We start from the raw sequence: 17,510 nt of genomic DNA on the forward strand, positions 1-17,510 counted from the left end.
GACTTCATCCAAGCAGGAATACACCTGCTTTACCTTAAATTACTCTCTGGGTGTCAGGCGTTCCTGGCGCCGGGATTCAGTCCTAAAGCTTCACATACCACTCTAAATGGTTTTGCTTATTGGTAGTTTGCTGGGAAACTATGCAGGAAAAACTTACAAGGGTTACCCTGGGGCAATCATGGCAGTTACAATTCAGGATGGCTGCAGACATGTCAAGATGAATACAGTCAACAATTTATCTCTGCTTTTATAAGTTCAAGACTGAAACCTGAAATCCAATGATTATCAGTGATAAAAACCTTGGCTAATCTGGGGCCATTGTGTACATTCTGAGCATAAACAATATGTATTGAGCAAAAAGTGTTCGAGTCCTCAGGTACTCAAAAATAAGTTACATATAATTAAGTTATACATTAGAGATCATCTCTGCCTTCATAGGGATATTAATAATTCAACTGACCATATAAATATGACTTACCAACTGTGATGGGTGGAATAAAGGGACAATAAAAAGAGCAACGTGTGCATGCAACAGAAGGGTCTTTGTGTGTTTGTGGTGGGGGTGGGCAGCAGTTAGGAAAGGCTCCCCACCATACCTCTCCAAGAGAAGTTTGAGCTGACCTATAAAGGATGCAAATGTAACCACCCAATTCCTCCTTGAAATAAAGTCAATTAGAGGGCTGGGGAGATAGCTCAGTCAGTAGAGTGCTTGCCTTGTAAGCACAAGGCCCTAGGTTCGAGTGATCCCCAGCACCAAAAAAAAAGTCAATTAGATATTGCAAAGAGCAGATTTGCTTTCTTTCCAAGAGTCAATTTTTGCATAAATCAATATGGGGATATTAACTCTTAATAGTCTTCACATCCTTGGCCTGTGAAATGTTTACAGATAATTTGTCATCTGTCCCTTCACTCACCTGGACTGTGGAGGGTCGGCAGGTAGATGTGAGACTGTACTACCCCTGAGGGACTGGGGATCTGGCAGAAAGCAAGGGGTTTACGAGTAAAATAAGAACCAGTAGCAGGACAGATGCAGCAAGTCAGGGGCTACCTAGCGCCCAGTGGACTGAGGGTGTTGCCGAGAGAGGACATGATGCGAACATAAAGTATGGATGTTCCAGAAAATGAAACCTTCCCAGGACTAGAGAGGGGAGCGTGCTCCGTGTGGGCAGTGGGTGACCAGGACAGAGGTAGGATGGAATGGATACCATCTTGATTGGAGTGTACACTTTTCTACTAGAAACAATTAAAATCATGATGTTCCTATTGCCATTTAAGAGCTGGCACTTTAAACATTATAGAACTTTGTTTCTTTTCAAACATGGAACTAGTTTTGTATGTTATTTAGAGCCCTCATTTGAAAGAAACTTCTGAACATTGGATGTCTGTGGGAAAATTTTTTTTTAAATATTAGATGTGAGATCTAGTCTATTGTTGCTATAGTTATTATTGCTGATATGAAGCATACAAAATATGAGCTAAAATGTAAAATGTGTACATCAAGTGAAACACATTATTACCTCATGTACATAAATGACTGCATGACTGAGTGATCCTATAATAAGTATAATCAGAAAAATGAGATTACACTCCATGTATGATCTATCAATGTATAAATGGATTCTACTGTCATGAACAACAAATTGGAGCAAATTTTAAAAATTTTAAAAAATTATTAGATTATGTGTGCTCTTCTCTTGGGGTAGTGTTGGCAGAAATCCTCACATAGAATTGTGTTTTAGTAGAGTGTGTTAACACTTATCAACGTGAGTCTTAACTATGTGTTGCAGGGTGTGAACCTGATATTTCAATAGCTTTTTTGAAGTCCTTTCTTTGGATTATTTGTAATGTTCAGGAAATAATCTATTTTTTAAGTGTCTACCAGGTCACACCATCCCATATAGGATGTGAACACTTACAAAATACAATATTTTTATGGAGCAAAATGGATGTAAATTGGAAGATGGTTTTGTTTTGTTTTGTTTTTTCCTGTGAGTTTGGGCTTTTTGTGTTTATTTTTTAAGTAAAATTGTGTTATCTCCTGGATGTTATGGTACACATCATAATCCCAGTGACTCAGGAGGCCAAGACAGGAAGATTGCAAGTTCAAGGCCAGCCTGGGAAAATTAGTGACACCTGTCTTGAAATTAGAAATAATTAATAAACAAAAAGAGCTGTGGGTGTAGCTCAGTGGTAAAGCACCCCCGGGTTCAACTCTCCCTCCCAAAATCATATTTTTAAATTTTTGTATTTTAAGAACTAACTCTTTAATTTCTGAAATGGAACTGTGGAAAGTGATTAAACCCAATGAATTTGATGTTCTTTCCATTGCAATGTAATCCATGATCTGACCTGGACATACAGGTCAGGAAAGTGACATCACCACATTGTTCAGAATAATCTCATGAGACTAAAGATGTCAGGTAAGTGGAGTCACTACCTTGGCATGTGGGTGTTTTCAGGAACAAAGATGGATCATAGGCTCAGAGTCATGCCCTGGTGCTCTTTATGCTGTGCCAGGGGAGCCTGGCTCCAGCCACACACTCCATACACCAGCCTGATTTAAAGCAGAATGAAAAACGAGAATGGACAATAATTTCCAACTCTAAGTATCGTGGAAGATACGTGATAACATGAGAAGTGGTTTTGCCCTCAGTGAGCTTGCAGGCCAGGTGAGGAGACGGTCACACTGGCAGGATGAGGAGGACTACAGGAGATTGTATTAACACCCAAATGTCAACAGTCTGTGTCCTAAGAGGGGGGAATGTGTGGGGGCCAGAGAAGGTCCCCAGCTGCATCAGGAGGCCCAACCTGAGTGGGCCTTGGAGGCTGGGTGGGGCAGACATGGGCAGGAGCTGGGAGGAGCAGAGCAGGATCTTAGGAGAATCATTTGGAGTAAAGCCCTGGTGTCTGGGGTGGCTCCGATGAACGTTGGCAGAGTGGAGCTGAGGAATTATTGGATAAAAGCATTAACCCTAATTTGGAGTTGCTCATTAGGAGGTCTAAGAGACCCTATGCAAACTGCTTCCTGTGGTGCAGGTAAAAATGTTGATACCTCTGGGTATTTTGTCTATTTTCTAACACACGCTTATAACTCTCTGAGACTTTCTCTTTGACTTATGAGAGCTCATAAAAGGCAAAGACATAGCAGCTCCTTTAATACTTGTTTTTGTGTTATGAGTCAAACCTTAGGAGGCAAAAAAAGAAAAAGGTACATTGAGTAAGTGGTATTATGCTGGGTGATATCTTTGTTTCTTGAGCTATTTGTAATTAGGATTTTTTGCACCTGAAATTCCACAACAGGTACTAAAAACAAACTTACTCAGTTGTCAGAGATTTTTGTAATACATAGAGGCTCCAAAATGGTTCTTTCCCAACCAAGGCTCTTATTGTTACAGATTCAAGCTTTGAATTAACTACGAACCCTCAAATGCCTTGCTTTGGGTCCGTTTTACCATCTGGTTGAGCTTGTAACTATGTTCTTTCCCAGAAATGATCATTGATTTTGATGTGCATTTAGAAGCTAATGTGAAAAACTATTAAAATATGTGTTTTTGAGGTTTCATGTTGGCTTCCAGGATAATGCATTAGCAAGAGTTATTTCTGGTGGGAATCTGCCCCCTCACATTAGAGTTGATGAATCTCTGTTGAGCTATTTTGAGCTTCAGGCTACAGTGGATAGTACTTTCGAGCTTCACTGTGTGGTAGTTTTAAACGCCCTGTTCTGCATTTCAGTATGAAAATGGATGAACTCAGACACTGTAATGGAATTTTTGGTGGCTGGGAGGACATTGTGTCAGTCTACCTTTGTAATCTCTGCGACAAAAGGATTGAGATCAACAGAATGCATCTTGGATGAAATAAAAATTTTTTAAAAATTTGTTGGGGTGTAGGATGAAGGAAAAGGATGAGAAATATTTAGTATTCACAGTGTAATCCAGGGGTAGGTGTTGGAGTTCCGTACCCTGCCTCTAGCACAGGGCAGCCTAGGAGGAGGAAGGCTTGTGCTGTCACAGACAGGGTGGGACCAGGTTTGACCTCACCCAGGTACGTCTAGAGCATGTGGCCCCTGAAAGGAAAGGGGGCAACCCAGTGTCAGACTTCCACTCACAGGGCCGTTCAGGACACCTTCGTCCTGTGATGAGCTGAGCCCTGGCAGAATGCCAGATGGCCGGCCCCTGCCTAAAACAGAAGAAAGTACCCACTGAAGGCCGCTGCCCTCCAGTGAAAGTCCTTGGGTTGCTTAAAACTGAATTGAAGACATTAGTCGTGTTTCGCATCGTCCCCCCCTTTACTCTGAAGTGACCAAGACCCAAGTGAGGGCAGCCACCCAGCAGGGGCATGTGTAGTCCCTTGCTGCAGAGGAAGGGGAGAGCTTCCATGTTACCCCGAACCCACCTTTGGGCAGAGTTTTAAGTATGACCTGTTCTGCCAAATGTTTGGCAATATGAACTGGTTGACGGGCAGATGGAATGTCACAGAGATGGATTTCTTGGAATGTAAGCTGCAACCCACCGTTCTTGGGCTGTTGGAGAAATGGTTGCTACTGAGGCCCGCTTCCATTTTCACCCTTATCTGATGCCGCCACACTTTGTTCTCCTCCTCCTCCAGGGTATTTCTACAACCTGGGCAGCTCTCGTGATTTTTTTTTTTTTTTTTTTGAAGATCTCAATTCTTTTTAATATGCCCGTTACTAATTTCACAAGTTTTATATAAAATTTCTCAGATGTACATATAACCACCTAACTAGCAATCAGTTGTAGTCCATGGTTTGCAGAGAATGAATTCAAGAGCAGAATATCAACCCAGCACAGAACTGTTTGTACCAGACTTCAGAGATGGCAAAGCCAGACAGGATTGAGTGGGGCCTTGTGTGAAGAGACTTTTAATAATTGATCATAAAGAAGAAAGCAATTCATTCCTTCCACTGGTAGCCCTATGTTTTAATGAAAGGAATCTATGCTTTTCCCTGGGCTTATGTTAACTTTTATCTACAGCAAAGACAAATGGAAACCCTAAAGTAAGAAATCTAAATATATCCCACCGAGGTTTGACCTTACTAATTGAGATTTTGTGATCATGTAGGAGGGAAAAATTTTGCTTTGTGCTATCAATTAAAAGTATTTTGCTCAGCTGTTACTATAAAACAGACCAAAACTTTTTTTAAAAAAATTAATGTTCTTCTTTAGGCATTTTGGGTTGAGAAGAATAATGCCTGTGTCAAAGTGCAATTTTCAGAAAGTTTATGACTCACATAAATACAGACTGAGCATGCGTCAGGGATTTATTCCACTCATTAGTGAGGAAGCCAGCAGGATGCTAATGCTGCTTTGAAGGAAAGCTAAAGGGATGTGTTATACAGGCATTCAGGAAGGATGTCTGAATGAATGCTGGGTAGATGGACAACTGATTAGTGCCACAGCAGGATGGTAACCTGGCTTAAATCACCTGCAACTCCCTGGGCAGAGTTAACATTAGCTTCCAAAGTCTGGGCCTTAAATCAAAGGTAAAAAGCTTGCCAAACTCTGATTTAGTCCCCCTGGATAATGAAATAATCCTGTGTGAGCTATTTTTTTGAAGTTCTCTATAATTTAATTAGTGCATATTAATTATACAGACTAGTGGGTTTCCTTGTGTGGTGCATACAAAGTAATTTGGTCATTCCCGTCCGCCATCACCCACTCCTGCCCATCACTTTCCCTGGTCCCCTATTTCGTCTCTAATAGTCTCCTTGCTACATTCCTGTGGTCTTTTTTCCCCCTTAGATTCCACATATGAGGAAAAACATGAAATATTTGTCTTTCTGAGTCTGGCTGATTTAGCTTAACATGATGATCTCCAGTTCCATCCATTTTCCTATAAATAACTTGATTTCATTCTTCTTTATGGCTAAATAATAGTCCTTCGTGTGTTTGTGCCACATTTTCTTTACCCATTCATCTGTCAAGTTAGGCTGATTTCATAGCTTGTCTATTGTGAACTGTGCCTCGATAAACATGCAGGTATCTCTGTAGTATACAGACTTTAATTTTTTTCAGATAGTCACTGAGAAGTGGTATGACTAGATCACATGGTAATTCTAATTTTATTTAGGAACCTCCATGCTACATTCCATAGTGACTGCACCATTTTACATTCCCACTAGCACTGTGCAAGCATTTCCCACCACGCCACTGCATCCTTGCCAGCGTTTATTGTTATTTTTATTCTCAATGGTTGTATTTCTGACTGGGGTGAGATGGATTCTCAGCATACTTTTGATTTGCATTTCCATGATGGCTAAAGACATTGAACATTTTTTTTTTATAACTATTGACCATTTGTACTACTTCCTATTGAGATGTGTCTGTTCCTGCATGAGCTGTTAAGGAATGCTCCAGAATGACATTGAAAAAACGAGCTTCCTCCCTTCACCTTGTTAAAGGTGTTACTAGGTTGTGGATAATTTTTCTTAACATTTTGTTATTATAGGTGAGCTTTCATTAGTATGATATACCTAGAGCAGTCAAATTCACAGAACGAGAATGGAGGTTTCCAGGGGCTAGAGGAGGAAAGAAAAAGGAGTTATTGTTTGATGGGTACAGAGTTCCAGCTTTGCAAGAAGAGGAGGGTTCTGTGGGTGGATGTGAATGTGCTCAGTGCCACGGAACTATCTACTTAAAAGTGATTAGGATGGCTGATTTGATGTTATGTATATCATCAGTTAAAAATATTTGTAGATGAACTATCATGTAGGCATATGAAGAAAAACTTAATAATCCTTCATCATCCTTAGAGAACCAACTTAATAACCCTCTGTTTTATGAACTTTCTTTCCTTGTTCATGATATATATATAGCACAGGGCTCTGGATTTACATGTTGTTCTGATTCCATTTTGTTTTGTTCTAATGCCAGCTCCTTAGACTCAACATGCCATAATTTATTAAACTATTGGTCTACTGATGGAAATTCAGGTTGAGTTCAGTCTTTTGGTGTTTTTTTTTTTCCCCCCTGCCATTGCAAATACCATTATAACAAAATTCAGTGCAGAAGAACCATGTGGAAGGGCAGGGTCTGCCTAGTGACAGCTAAAAGGCAGAAGAGGAAATGGACCCAAGAAACATGTTACTGAAGAACTAGATTAGATTTAGTGGCCAGTTGAAAATATTGGTGTAAGAAGGGAGAAGGGCTGCAGCGGCTGATTTATTGCAAGGAAACGGAAGAGTAAAGGCGATTTTAGGGTGAGGTGTAGGGGAGCCGAGAGGGTAGGACCTGTTTGGAAATGCTGGGCTTGAGACAGGCTGTGCTATGTGTGCAGCTGCAGATCTGGGTCTGAGGCCTGCAGGAGACCCCCCAAGACAGAGCTCACTGATTTGAGAATCCTTTGCACGAAATCCCAGCTGCAGTGGTGAGGTCTGTTCCCAGGAAGCCTTAAATTTTAGGAAAAGGAGGTAGTGCCCCTGGGGGTTACCTGTATTTAGGGGCGTGGCTGCTGAGACCGAGCAGGAACTGTCAGAGATGAGGAGGAGGAGCCAGGAAAGCAAAAGAGGAAAGAACCTGAACCCATGTCACCACCATTCCAATCTTAGGAAGGTAAAAATAGTATTTCATGCGTTGGCCATGTGAACTCTCCCTCTCGCTGCCCCATAAGGACTCAGGCCCTGGTGAGTTTCTCTTTAAACATTGGTTTTCTTGCTGCCCTAAACATCAGGAAAAAGAGGATACGGTTTGGTGAGCCAACTTGGGCCACTGCTTTGAATTCAGGGGAGAAGCCACACAATGGGGTGAAGTTTGGCATCTCTTAACAAAGTCTTTTTTTTTTTTTTTTTTTTTAATAAAGGCTCTAGTAGGTTCAGAAAATCTTGTGAACCAGGAAAGACAGCATGGAGAGGGACCCTAGGAAGGCACAAAGAAATTCTACTGCCTTCCGTGTTTGCTTTGAAACTGTCTCAACAACGTAATATTAGCATAAAGATGATCCTGTTGCCACCAGATCTTTTTATAAATAATCTGTGAATTTTTATACCCAGACAAGGTGATTGGAGGAGGGAATAAAAAGAAGGACTAGTGATCCAAAGATTGAGAAATAGCCAATTTTGGAAGAGTAGCTGAGTCATCAGAACTGCTAATGTCCCTAAGGAATGAAACTGGTAGGCCCTGCCAGGTTTGAGACAGGATTCAATTAAATTTAAACATTGTGTTCCCAAGCTGGGGAGGTAGCCCAGTGATAGAGCACTTGCCCCGCATGTGCGAGGTTTTCTGGGGCAGCCCCCCAACCCCCATTGTTTCTTGTTGCTGGAGGAATTTGTGATCAGAATGAGGCTGTTCCATCCTTGGGCTCCTGCAGCCAACTTGGTAAGGAAGGAGCAGGTGTGAGATCTGTGGGGCAGGAGGAGATGCTGGCAGGTTAGAGGAGGCAGCAGGTGGTGGACTAGCTGTTTTCCAGAGAATATGATCACAGTAGTATTTATAGTGTGGTCAGTTTCAGGCGTGGTGGACTCCAGCCATAATCTTGGGTTACTTAATTATAAATTGCAAAGAAAGTCATAGGGGTGGAGTGTTGGTCTAAACAAAGACGGATGAGTCCACAGTGGAAAGCTCGTTTGTGGCTTCTGTGTCACCTTGACTGTCTTTCAGATTGCTAACCAAGAGTGGGGGAGAAACTACTTCCATCAGAATCTGTGTTCTGCATGAGTTCATCAGATGCATTAATGAGTCATGGGAACTCTTCAGAGGAACCCTGTTCTAGCCCCTTGCAGGAATCATTAAGAATCCTGGGTCGTTTGCCTAAGACCTTAATTATATAGGAGTCACCTAAGCTTGGGGATGGAGATTAAGACTGGAGATTCCCAGCTTTAGCTGTTGCTTCTCAGTCGTTTGTCAGTGGAAAATCCTTACTATCAAGGGTTTGCTTTAGGCTTTATTTGGGGACAAATTGTTGTGACCTGCTTAGGTCTGGCCTGAACATGCAAGACCCAGCCCAAGCCCCTGGCATCCCAAGACCTGCTTGTTTGCACCAGCTCCAAATTTCACAGCTGTGCAGTTTTGAAAGAGATGCCAAAATCCAGACACAATAAACTGTTCTCTTTTGTATGGTCTAAGGTCACGAATGACAGTTTTATCCTAGACGTGTCCCCTTTTCTTTCTTCTTTTGCCTGTCCATTTTTGTCTTTCTCTTTCTAATACATGAATAGTCAGTCCACTTATCCTATTTACTGCATAAAGAGAAAATTTGATGTCTCAATTTTTCATAGCTATGGGAAAGTATTTCCAGAGTCTGAAAAAATAGCTATTGGAAATTGCAGTCACTGCTTTTGGTATAATGGGAATTTATTACTCAACTCAGTAACAATCTTGGCCCAAACCAAGCAGTTGTGTGGGCAAGCATGGGCACGTTTCCTGATAGCTGCCAGGGACACCTATGTTCATATTTGAGACAACCTAAGCCCAGCATATCTTTCCATCAAAGGCTGCTTGGTTACCTCTAAATCTTAGACATGCCACGAAAGCGGCTGAGACCCAGCCAGTGGATTTTACTTGTATGAGATATTGCATATTGCTCAAGGGGAGGGAGGCAAGAGAGAAAGCAGAGCCCGGCAATAAATAGCTCTTTGTATCTGTCCCCTCCCCTAGCCCCAAACCATTGAAACCACAGTGACCAACCAGCATTCAGTCGAAGGCCACTGATGCCAGCAACTTGGCAGATGATGACCACATGTGAACTTGTCTTTCTACAGTGTGTGGCTGTGACCTGGCCCAAGGGGGCTTCTTCATAAAGAACGGGGAGTATCTCTGCACTCTGGACTACCAGCGGATGTACGGGACACGCTGCCATGGCTGCGGGGAGTTCGTGGAGGGCGAGGTGGTGACTGCCCTGGGCAAGACCTACCATCCCAACTGCTTCGCTTGTACGATCTGCAAGTAAGTGATTATCTGCCCAAGACTACAGCTTCCTCCCACAGAGGAAGCTGGTTTTAGCCAGTAAAGCTTGGGGTGTCTCCTTTGGTCTTGAGTAGTACTTAGTTTTTAGATGTCTCTTTTCTGACATGTCTCTTCCTGTTGGATTTTCAATCTTTAGTCAAAATGTAATTCAGTTGGGAAACTTTATACATGATGTCCTCTACAAAGTAACAGGACATGACTTTCAGTGGCGTGAAACCAAGGCTAAAGGCAGCCCAAAACAAAACCTCAAAACATTTAGACCTTTATATTTATACTTATTTTTATGTGGTACTGAGGATCGAACCCAGTGCCTCACACGTGCTAGGCAAGCACTCTACCACTGAGCCACAACCCCAGCCCAAGACCTCAGAACATTTAGAATAATGAGAATGTTGGGGGAAATGGATAACTGCCTAGAAGGAAAGAGCTTATTTGGAAGTGGAAGTTCCTATGCACGAGTGTGTGTCTGGGCTTAAAAGAGTCTCTTTCTGGCTGGGGGTTGGCAAACTATGGCCCACGGGCCAAATTAGGCCCAATACCTGTTTTTGTAAATAAAGTTTTATTGGCACACAGCCACGCCCATTTTTTTGCATACTGTCTAGGGCTGCTGTGGAGAGTTGAAGACCTGTAACAGAGACCATATGGTCCACAAAACACATAAAGACATTTTATAATCTTCTTTTAGGAAAATAGTTTGACAACCCCTGCTCCCTAGGCATCTACCTACCAAGGTTAAAACTTAACTGCACAAACCAGTTTGATTAAAATGATCAGTCTAAGAGAAGAAGGAAACTGTGAAATGTGAGTGGGAAATTTTGTTCTTGTTGTGAGGGATACTTGCCGACAAGGGCCAGCTACTGTGTGGAGCAGTTCTGGTTGGTATCCCAGGTCCTGTGGAGCCGAGCTGCGTCTCACTTGACCAGTCTGAAACTACCATTCAGAAGTGGAGTTTTGTTTTGGTTTTCAGTGTTTCACGTTTCTAAGTCAGAGAGAGGTCAACTCTGGAAGGGTAGATGTAATATCGTCTAATTAACAAGATGATACGGACAAATATTTCCCAACAATATTAAGTAGTTTCATAGCAATTAGCCTATTTCTTTTTTTTTCTTTTCTCCTTTATTTTGGGGGGGTGCTGGGGATCGAACCCAGGGCCTTGGGCTTACAAGGCAAGCACTCTACCGACGGAGCTATCTCCCCAGCCCCAGCCCATTTCTTTTTTTTTTTTTTTTTTTTTTTTGTGTGTGTTTATATTTTTTAATTTCTTTTTTTTTTTTTTATTGTAAACAAATGGGATACATGTTGTTTCTCTGTTTGTACATGGCGTAAAGGCATACCATTTGTGTAATCATAAATTTACATAGAGCAATGTTGTTTGATTCATTCTGTTATTTTTTTCCCTTCCCCCCACCCCTCCCACCCCTCTTTACCCTCTATACAGTAGTTCCTTCCTCCATACTTGCCCCCCTCCCTAACCCTAACTCTAACCCTTCCCTCCCCCCCATTATGTGTCAACCTCCACTTATTAGCGATATCATTCGTCCTTTGGCTTTTTGAGATTGGCTTATCTCACTTAGCATGATATTCTCCAATTTCATCCATTTGCCTGCAAATGTCATAATTTTATCATTCTTTATGGCTGAGTAATATTCCATAGTATATATATACCACAGTTTCTTTATCCACTCATCAATTGAAGGGCATCTAGGTTGGTTCCACAGTCTGGCTATTGTGAATTGAGCCGCTATGAACATTGATGTGGCTGTATTTCTGTAGTATGCAGATTTTAAGTCCTTTGGGTATAGGCCAAGGAGTGGGATAGCTGGCTCAAATGGTGGTTCCATTCCAAGTTTTCTAAGGAATCTCCACACTGCTTTCCATAGCGGCTGCACTAATTTGCAGCCCCACCAGCAGTGTATGAGTGTACCTTTCTCCCCACATCCTCGCCAACACCTGTTGTTGCTCGTATTCTTGATAATCGCCATTCTAATTGGGGTGAGATGGAACCTTAGGGTGGTTTTGATTTGCATTTCTCTTATTACTAGAGATGTTGAACATTTTTCCATATGTTTGTTGATTGCTTGTAGATCTTCTTCTGTGAAGTGTCTATTCATTTCCTTAGCCCATTTGTTGACTGGACTGTTTGAATTCTTGGAGTAGAATTTTTTGAGTTCTTTATAGATTCTGGAGAATAGTGCTCTATCTGAAGTATGATTGGCAAAGATATTCTCCCACTCTGTAGGCTCTTTCTTCGCATTGCTGATAGTTTCCTTTGCTGAGAGAAAGCTTTTTAGTTTGAATCTATCCCAGTGGTTGATTCTAGCTTTTATTTCTTGTGCTATGGGAGTCCTGTTAAGGAAGTCTGGTCCTAGACCAACAAGATGAAGATTTGGACCTACTTTTTCTTCTATAATCTGCAGGGTCTCTGGTCTGATTCCGAGGTCCTTAATCCATTTTGAGTTTAGTTTCGTGCATGGTGAGAGATATGGGTTTAGTTTCATTCTGTTGCATATGGATTTCCAATTCTCCCAGCACCATTTGTTGAAGAGGCTATCTTTTCTCCATTGCATATTTTTGGCCCCTTTGTCTAGTATGAGAAAATTGTATTTATTTGGGTTTGTGTCCGTGTCCTCTATTCTGTACCATTGATCTACCTTTCTATTTTGGTACCAATACCATGCCGTTTTTGTTACTATTGCTTTGTAGTAGAGTTGAAGATCTGGTATTGCAATACCCCCTGTTTCACTCTTCCTGCTAAGGATTGCTTTAGCTATTCTGGGTTTCTTATTCTTCCAGATGAATTTCATAATTGCCTGCTCTATTTCTGTAAGGTACGTCATTGGGATTTTAATTGGAATTGCATTGAATTTGTATAGCACTTTAGGTAGTATGGCCATTTTGACAATATTAATTCTTCCTATCCAAGAACATGGAAGATCTTTCCATCTTCTAAGGTGTTCTTTAATTTCTTTCTTTAGTGTTCTGTAGTTCTCATTGTAGAGGTCTTTCACCTCTTTTGTGAGATTGATTCCCAAGTATTTTATTTTTTTCGAGGCTATTGGGAATGGGGTAGTTTTCCTAATTTCTCTTTCTGAAGATTCATCACTTATGTATAAAAATGCGTTGGATTTATGGGCATTGATCTTGTAACCTGCTACTTTACTGAAATCACTTATGAGTTCTAAGAGTTTTCTGGTGGAATTTCCAGGTTCCTCTAAATATATAATCATGTCATCAGTGAACAGGGATAGTTTGAGTTCTTCTTTTCCAATTCGTATCCCTTTAATTTCTTTGGTTTGTCTAATTGCTCTGGCCAGAGTCTCAAGAACGATGTTGAATAGAAGTGGTGAAAGAGGGCATCCCTGCCTTGTTCCAGTTTTTAGGGGGAATGCTTTCAGTTTTTCACCATTTAGAATGATATTAGCCATGGGCTTAGCATAAATGGCCTTTACAATATTAAGGAATGTTCCCACTATCCCTATTTTTTCTAGTGTTTTGAGCATGAAGGGGTGCTGTATTTTATCAAATGCTTTTTCTGCATCTATTGAAATAATCATGTGATTCTTGACTTTAAGTCTATTAATATGGTGAATTACGTTTATTGATTTCCTGATGTTGAACCAACCTTGCATCCCTGGGATGAAACCCACTTGATCATGGTGCACTATCTTTTTAATATGTTTTTGTATGCGATTTGCTAAAATTTTGTTGAGAATTTTTGCGTCGATGTTCATTAAGGATATTGGTCTGAAATTTTCTTTCCTTGATGAGTCTCTGTCTGGTTTAGGTATCAGTGTGATATTGGCTTCATAGAATGAGTTTGGGAGGGTTCCCTCCTCTTCTATTTTATGGAATACTTTGAGAAGTATTGGAATGAGCTCTTCCTTAAAGGTTTTGTAGAACTCGGCTGAGAACCCATCTGGTCCCGGACTTTTCTTTGTTGGTAGGCTTTTGATGACTTCTTCTATTTCAGTACTTGAAATTGGTCTATTTAAATTGTTTATGTCCTCCTCATTCAGTTTAGGCAATTCATATGTCTCTAGAAACCTGTTGATGTCTTCGAAATTTTCTATTTTGTTGGAGTATAGATTTTCAAAATAGCTTCTAATTATGTTTTGTATTTCCATCCTGTCTGTAGTGATATTTCCTTGTTCATTCCGAATTTTAGTGATTTGGGTTTTCTCTCGTCTTCTCTTTGTTAGTGTGGCTAAAGGTTTATCAATTTTGTTTATTTTTTCGAAGAACCAACTATTTATTTTGTCAATTTTTTGTATTGTTTCTTTTGTTTCAATTTCATTGATTTCAGCTCTGAGTTTAACAATTTCCTGTCTTCTACTACTTTTGGTGCTGTTCTGTTCTTCTTTTTCTAAGGCTTTGAGCTGTAGTGTTAGGTTGTTTATTTGTTGAGTTTTACTTCTTTTATTAAATGCGCTCCATGAAATAAATTTCCCTCTAAGTACTGCTTTCATAGTGTCCCAGAGGTTTTGATATGATGTTTCTTTGTTCTCATTTACCTCTAAGAATTTTTTAATTTCCTTCCTAATATCTTCTGTTATCCATTCATCATATAATAGCATATTGTTTAATCTCCAGATGTTGGAATAGTTTCTGTGTTTTACTCTTTCATTTATTTCCAACTTCAATCCATTATGATCTGATAGAATACATGCTAGTGTCTCTATCTTCTTGTATTTGCTAACATTAGCTTTGTGGCATAATATATGGTCTATTTTAGAGAAGGATCCATGTGCTGCTGAGAAGAAAGTGTATTCGCTCTTGGTTGGATGGAATATTCTATAAATGTCCGTTAAGTCTAAATTATTGATTGTGTTGTTGAGATCTATGGTTTCTTTGCTCAATTTTTGTCTGGAAGATCTGTCCAGTGGTGAGAGCGGCGTGTTAAAATCACCTAGTATTATTGTGTTGTGGTCTATTTGGTTTCTGAAATTGAGAAGGATTTGTTTGACATACATAGATGAGCCACTGTTTGGGGCATAGATGTTTATGATTGTTATATCTTGCTGATTTATGCTTCCCTTAAGCAGTATGAAATGACCTTCTTTATCCCTTCTGACTAACTTTGGCTTGAAGTCCACATTATCGGAAATGAGGATGGATACTCCAGCTTTTTTGCTGAGTCCATGTGCATGGTATGTTTTTCCCCATCCTTTCACCTTTAATCTATGGGTATCTTTTTCTATGAGGTGAGTCTCTTGCAGGCAACATATTGTTGGATCTTTCTTTTTAATCCAGTCTGCCAGTCTATGTCTTTTGATTGATGAATTCAGGCCATTAACATTCAGGGTTATTATAGAGGAATGATTTGGTTTCCCGGTCATTTGGTTCATTTTTAAAATTTTGTTTATTTATTTGTTTGACACAACTTGTTTCCTCCTTTATTTGACAATTCCTTTAGGATAATTCCTTCCTTTGCTGATTTGCTTCTTTGTTTTTCATCTCTTCCTCATGGAATATTTTGTTGAGAATGTTCTGTAATGCTGGCTTTCTTTTTGTAAATTCTTTTAGCTTTTGTTTATCATGGAAGGATTTTATTTCATCGTCAAATTTGAAGGTAAGTTTTGCTGGGTATAAGATTCTTGGTTGGCATCCATTTTCTTTCAGGGCTTGAAAAATGTTGTTCCAGGACCTTCTAGCTTTTAGGGTCTGGATTGAAAAATCTGCTGATATGCGTATTGGTTTCCCCCTGAATGTAATTTGGTTCTTTTCTCTCACAGCCTTTAAAATTCTGTCTTTATTTTGTATGTTCGGTATTTTCATTATAATGTGCCTTGGTGTGGGTCTGTTGTAATTTTGTGTATTTGGAGTCCTGTAAGCCTCTTGAACTTGATTTTCCATTTCATTCTTCAGATTTGGGGAATTTTCTGATATTATTTCATTGAATAGGTTGTTCATTCCTTTGGCTTGTTTCTCTAGGCCTTCCTCAATCCCAATAATTCTTAAATTTGGCCTTTTCATGATATCCCATAGTTCTTGTAGATTCTGTTCATGATTTCTTACCATCTTCTCTGTTTGTTCAGCTTTGTTTTCAAGGTTAAATATTTTGTCTTCAATGTCTGAGGTTCTGTCTTCCAGGTGTTCTATCCTATTGGATATGCTTTCTATGGAGTTCTTAATTTGGTTTATTGTTTCCTTCATGTCAAGGATTTCTGTTTGGTTTTTTTTCAATATCTCTAACTCTTTATTGAAATGATCTTTTGCTTCCTGTATTTGCTCTTTTAACTGTCGATTGGTGTGATCAATCAATGCTTGCATTTGCTCTTTCATCTCATCATTCAATGCTTGCATTTGCTCTTTCATCTCCTCGTTTGCTTCTCTGATCATTTTAATTATGTACATTCTGAACTCCTTTTCTGTCATTTCTTCTGCCATGCTGTCATTGGGTTTTATTGATGTAACATCTAGATTTGTTTGCAGCATTTTCTTTCCTTGTTTTCTCATGTTGTTCAGATATCAGTGGACCGCTGAGATATTGCAGATTTCCTCACTCGCCTTCTCCTCTGAGCAGCCGCCTGGAGCGCTAATGCAGTCACTGCGAGTCCAAAGGACCCGCCGCGCTCCTTCTCCTCCTTCTCCTACTCCTCCGGGCAGGCCCCGGGGTTCAGAAGTGGTCAGGGTCCAAACAGCTCGCCACGCAGCCCCTTCTCTGGCAACCGCCTGTAGTTCCCGTATAGTCGCCCGAATCCAAGCGGCTGCTCCTCTTCCTCCTCGTCCTCAGGGCAGGCCCCGGGGTTCAGAAGCGTCGTTCTGATTCCAAACAGCTCGCCGCGCGGCTTCTCCTCTGGCAACCGCCTGCAGCTCTGGCGCAGTCTCTCCGAATCCAAGTGGCCACGCTCCTCTCCTCCTCCTCAGGGCAGGCCCCGGTGTCCTGAGTCCACACAGTTCTCCCCGCCACTCCTCCCCCGGGCAGCCGCCGGAGCCCCAGTGGCTGCTCCGAGTCCCAGCGCTGTGCCGACCGGCCTCCTCTATGGCGCTCCAGCGGGGGGAGGGGCGTCTCGCCGGCAGTTCTACTTCACAAAGTTTCCTGCGTTCCGGGACCCCCGTCCCATCCGGGATGCCCCCCCAGGGGGTGAGAGTCACCCGGCTACTTTGAGTTGGTCCCAAGCGTCTCAATATCTCCTCTCTTGAATCCTGAGTTCTGGAGCAACACGTAATGCAGCCACCCTCTAGGCCGCCATCTTGAAAACCCCCCATTTCTTAATTATATATTTTAAAGATCATAATTAAGAAATTCTAGATTCATAAGTTGATCATTTTTCTTATTTAATCAAAAGTGAAATTCCATCCTGACTCCTCCCTTTAAGGATCCTGGGCTGGCACCGAGGAGACCCAGGTTCTAGTCCCACTTCCTGGGGTGAGTTGAGACCTATATGATTAGCTTTTTCAAGGCAGTGGCCTCAGCTGTAGAGAAGGGGTTGTGTCCTAGCTGAGAGAGTTTTCCCAAGTCTGGCTGGTCACTGGAACTCGCTGGGTGGGGTGGGGCTGGAGTCTCTTTTAAAATATCCGTTTCTAGCCTGCTTTTCTCCTAATACTCGCATGCCATTTTAGTAGTTTCTGGAGGGTTCCCAAGTGTGA

The 17,510-nt window shown here is 41.2% G+C and overlaps 1 protein-coding gene across 10 annotated transcripts in view; it reads left to right on the top strand.

The window, feature by feature from the left end:
- The window catches only part of ABLIM1 (actin binding LIM protein 1), a 307,615-nt gene that overhangs the window by 173,876 nt on the left and 116,229 nt on the right, over window positions 1-17,510 (top strand). For all 10 annotated transcript variants that reach the window (XR_013763491.1, XR_013763492.1, XR_013763493.1 and 7 more), the window contains one exon: window positions 9,716-9,899. Coding sequence is in view for 5 of the 10 variants with exons in the window: in XM_079137919.1 (XP_078994045.1) it covers window positions 9,716-9,899 (184 nt within the window). In the remaining 5 variants the exon portion in view is untranslated. The remainder of the gene's footprint in view (window positions 1-9,715; window positions 9,900-17,510) is intronic.

This window comes from Sciurus vulgaris, assembly GCF_902686455.1.
Source record: "Sciurus vulgaris genome assembly, chromosome: 4".
In the NCBI taxonomy this organism is placed as follows: domain Eukaryota; kingdom Metazoa; phylum Chordata; class Mammalia; order Rodentia; family Sciuridae; genus Sciurus; species Sciurus vulgaris.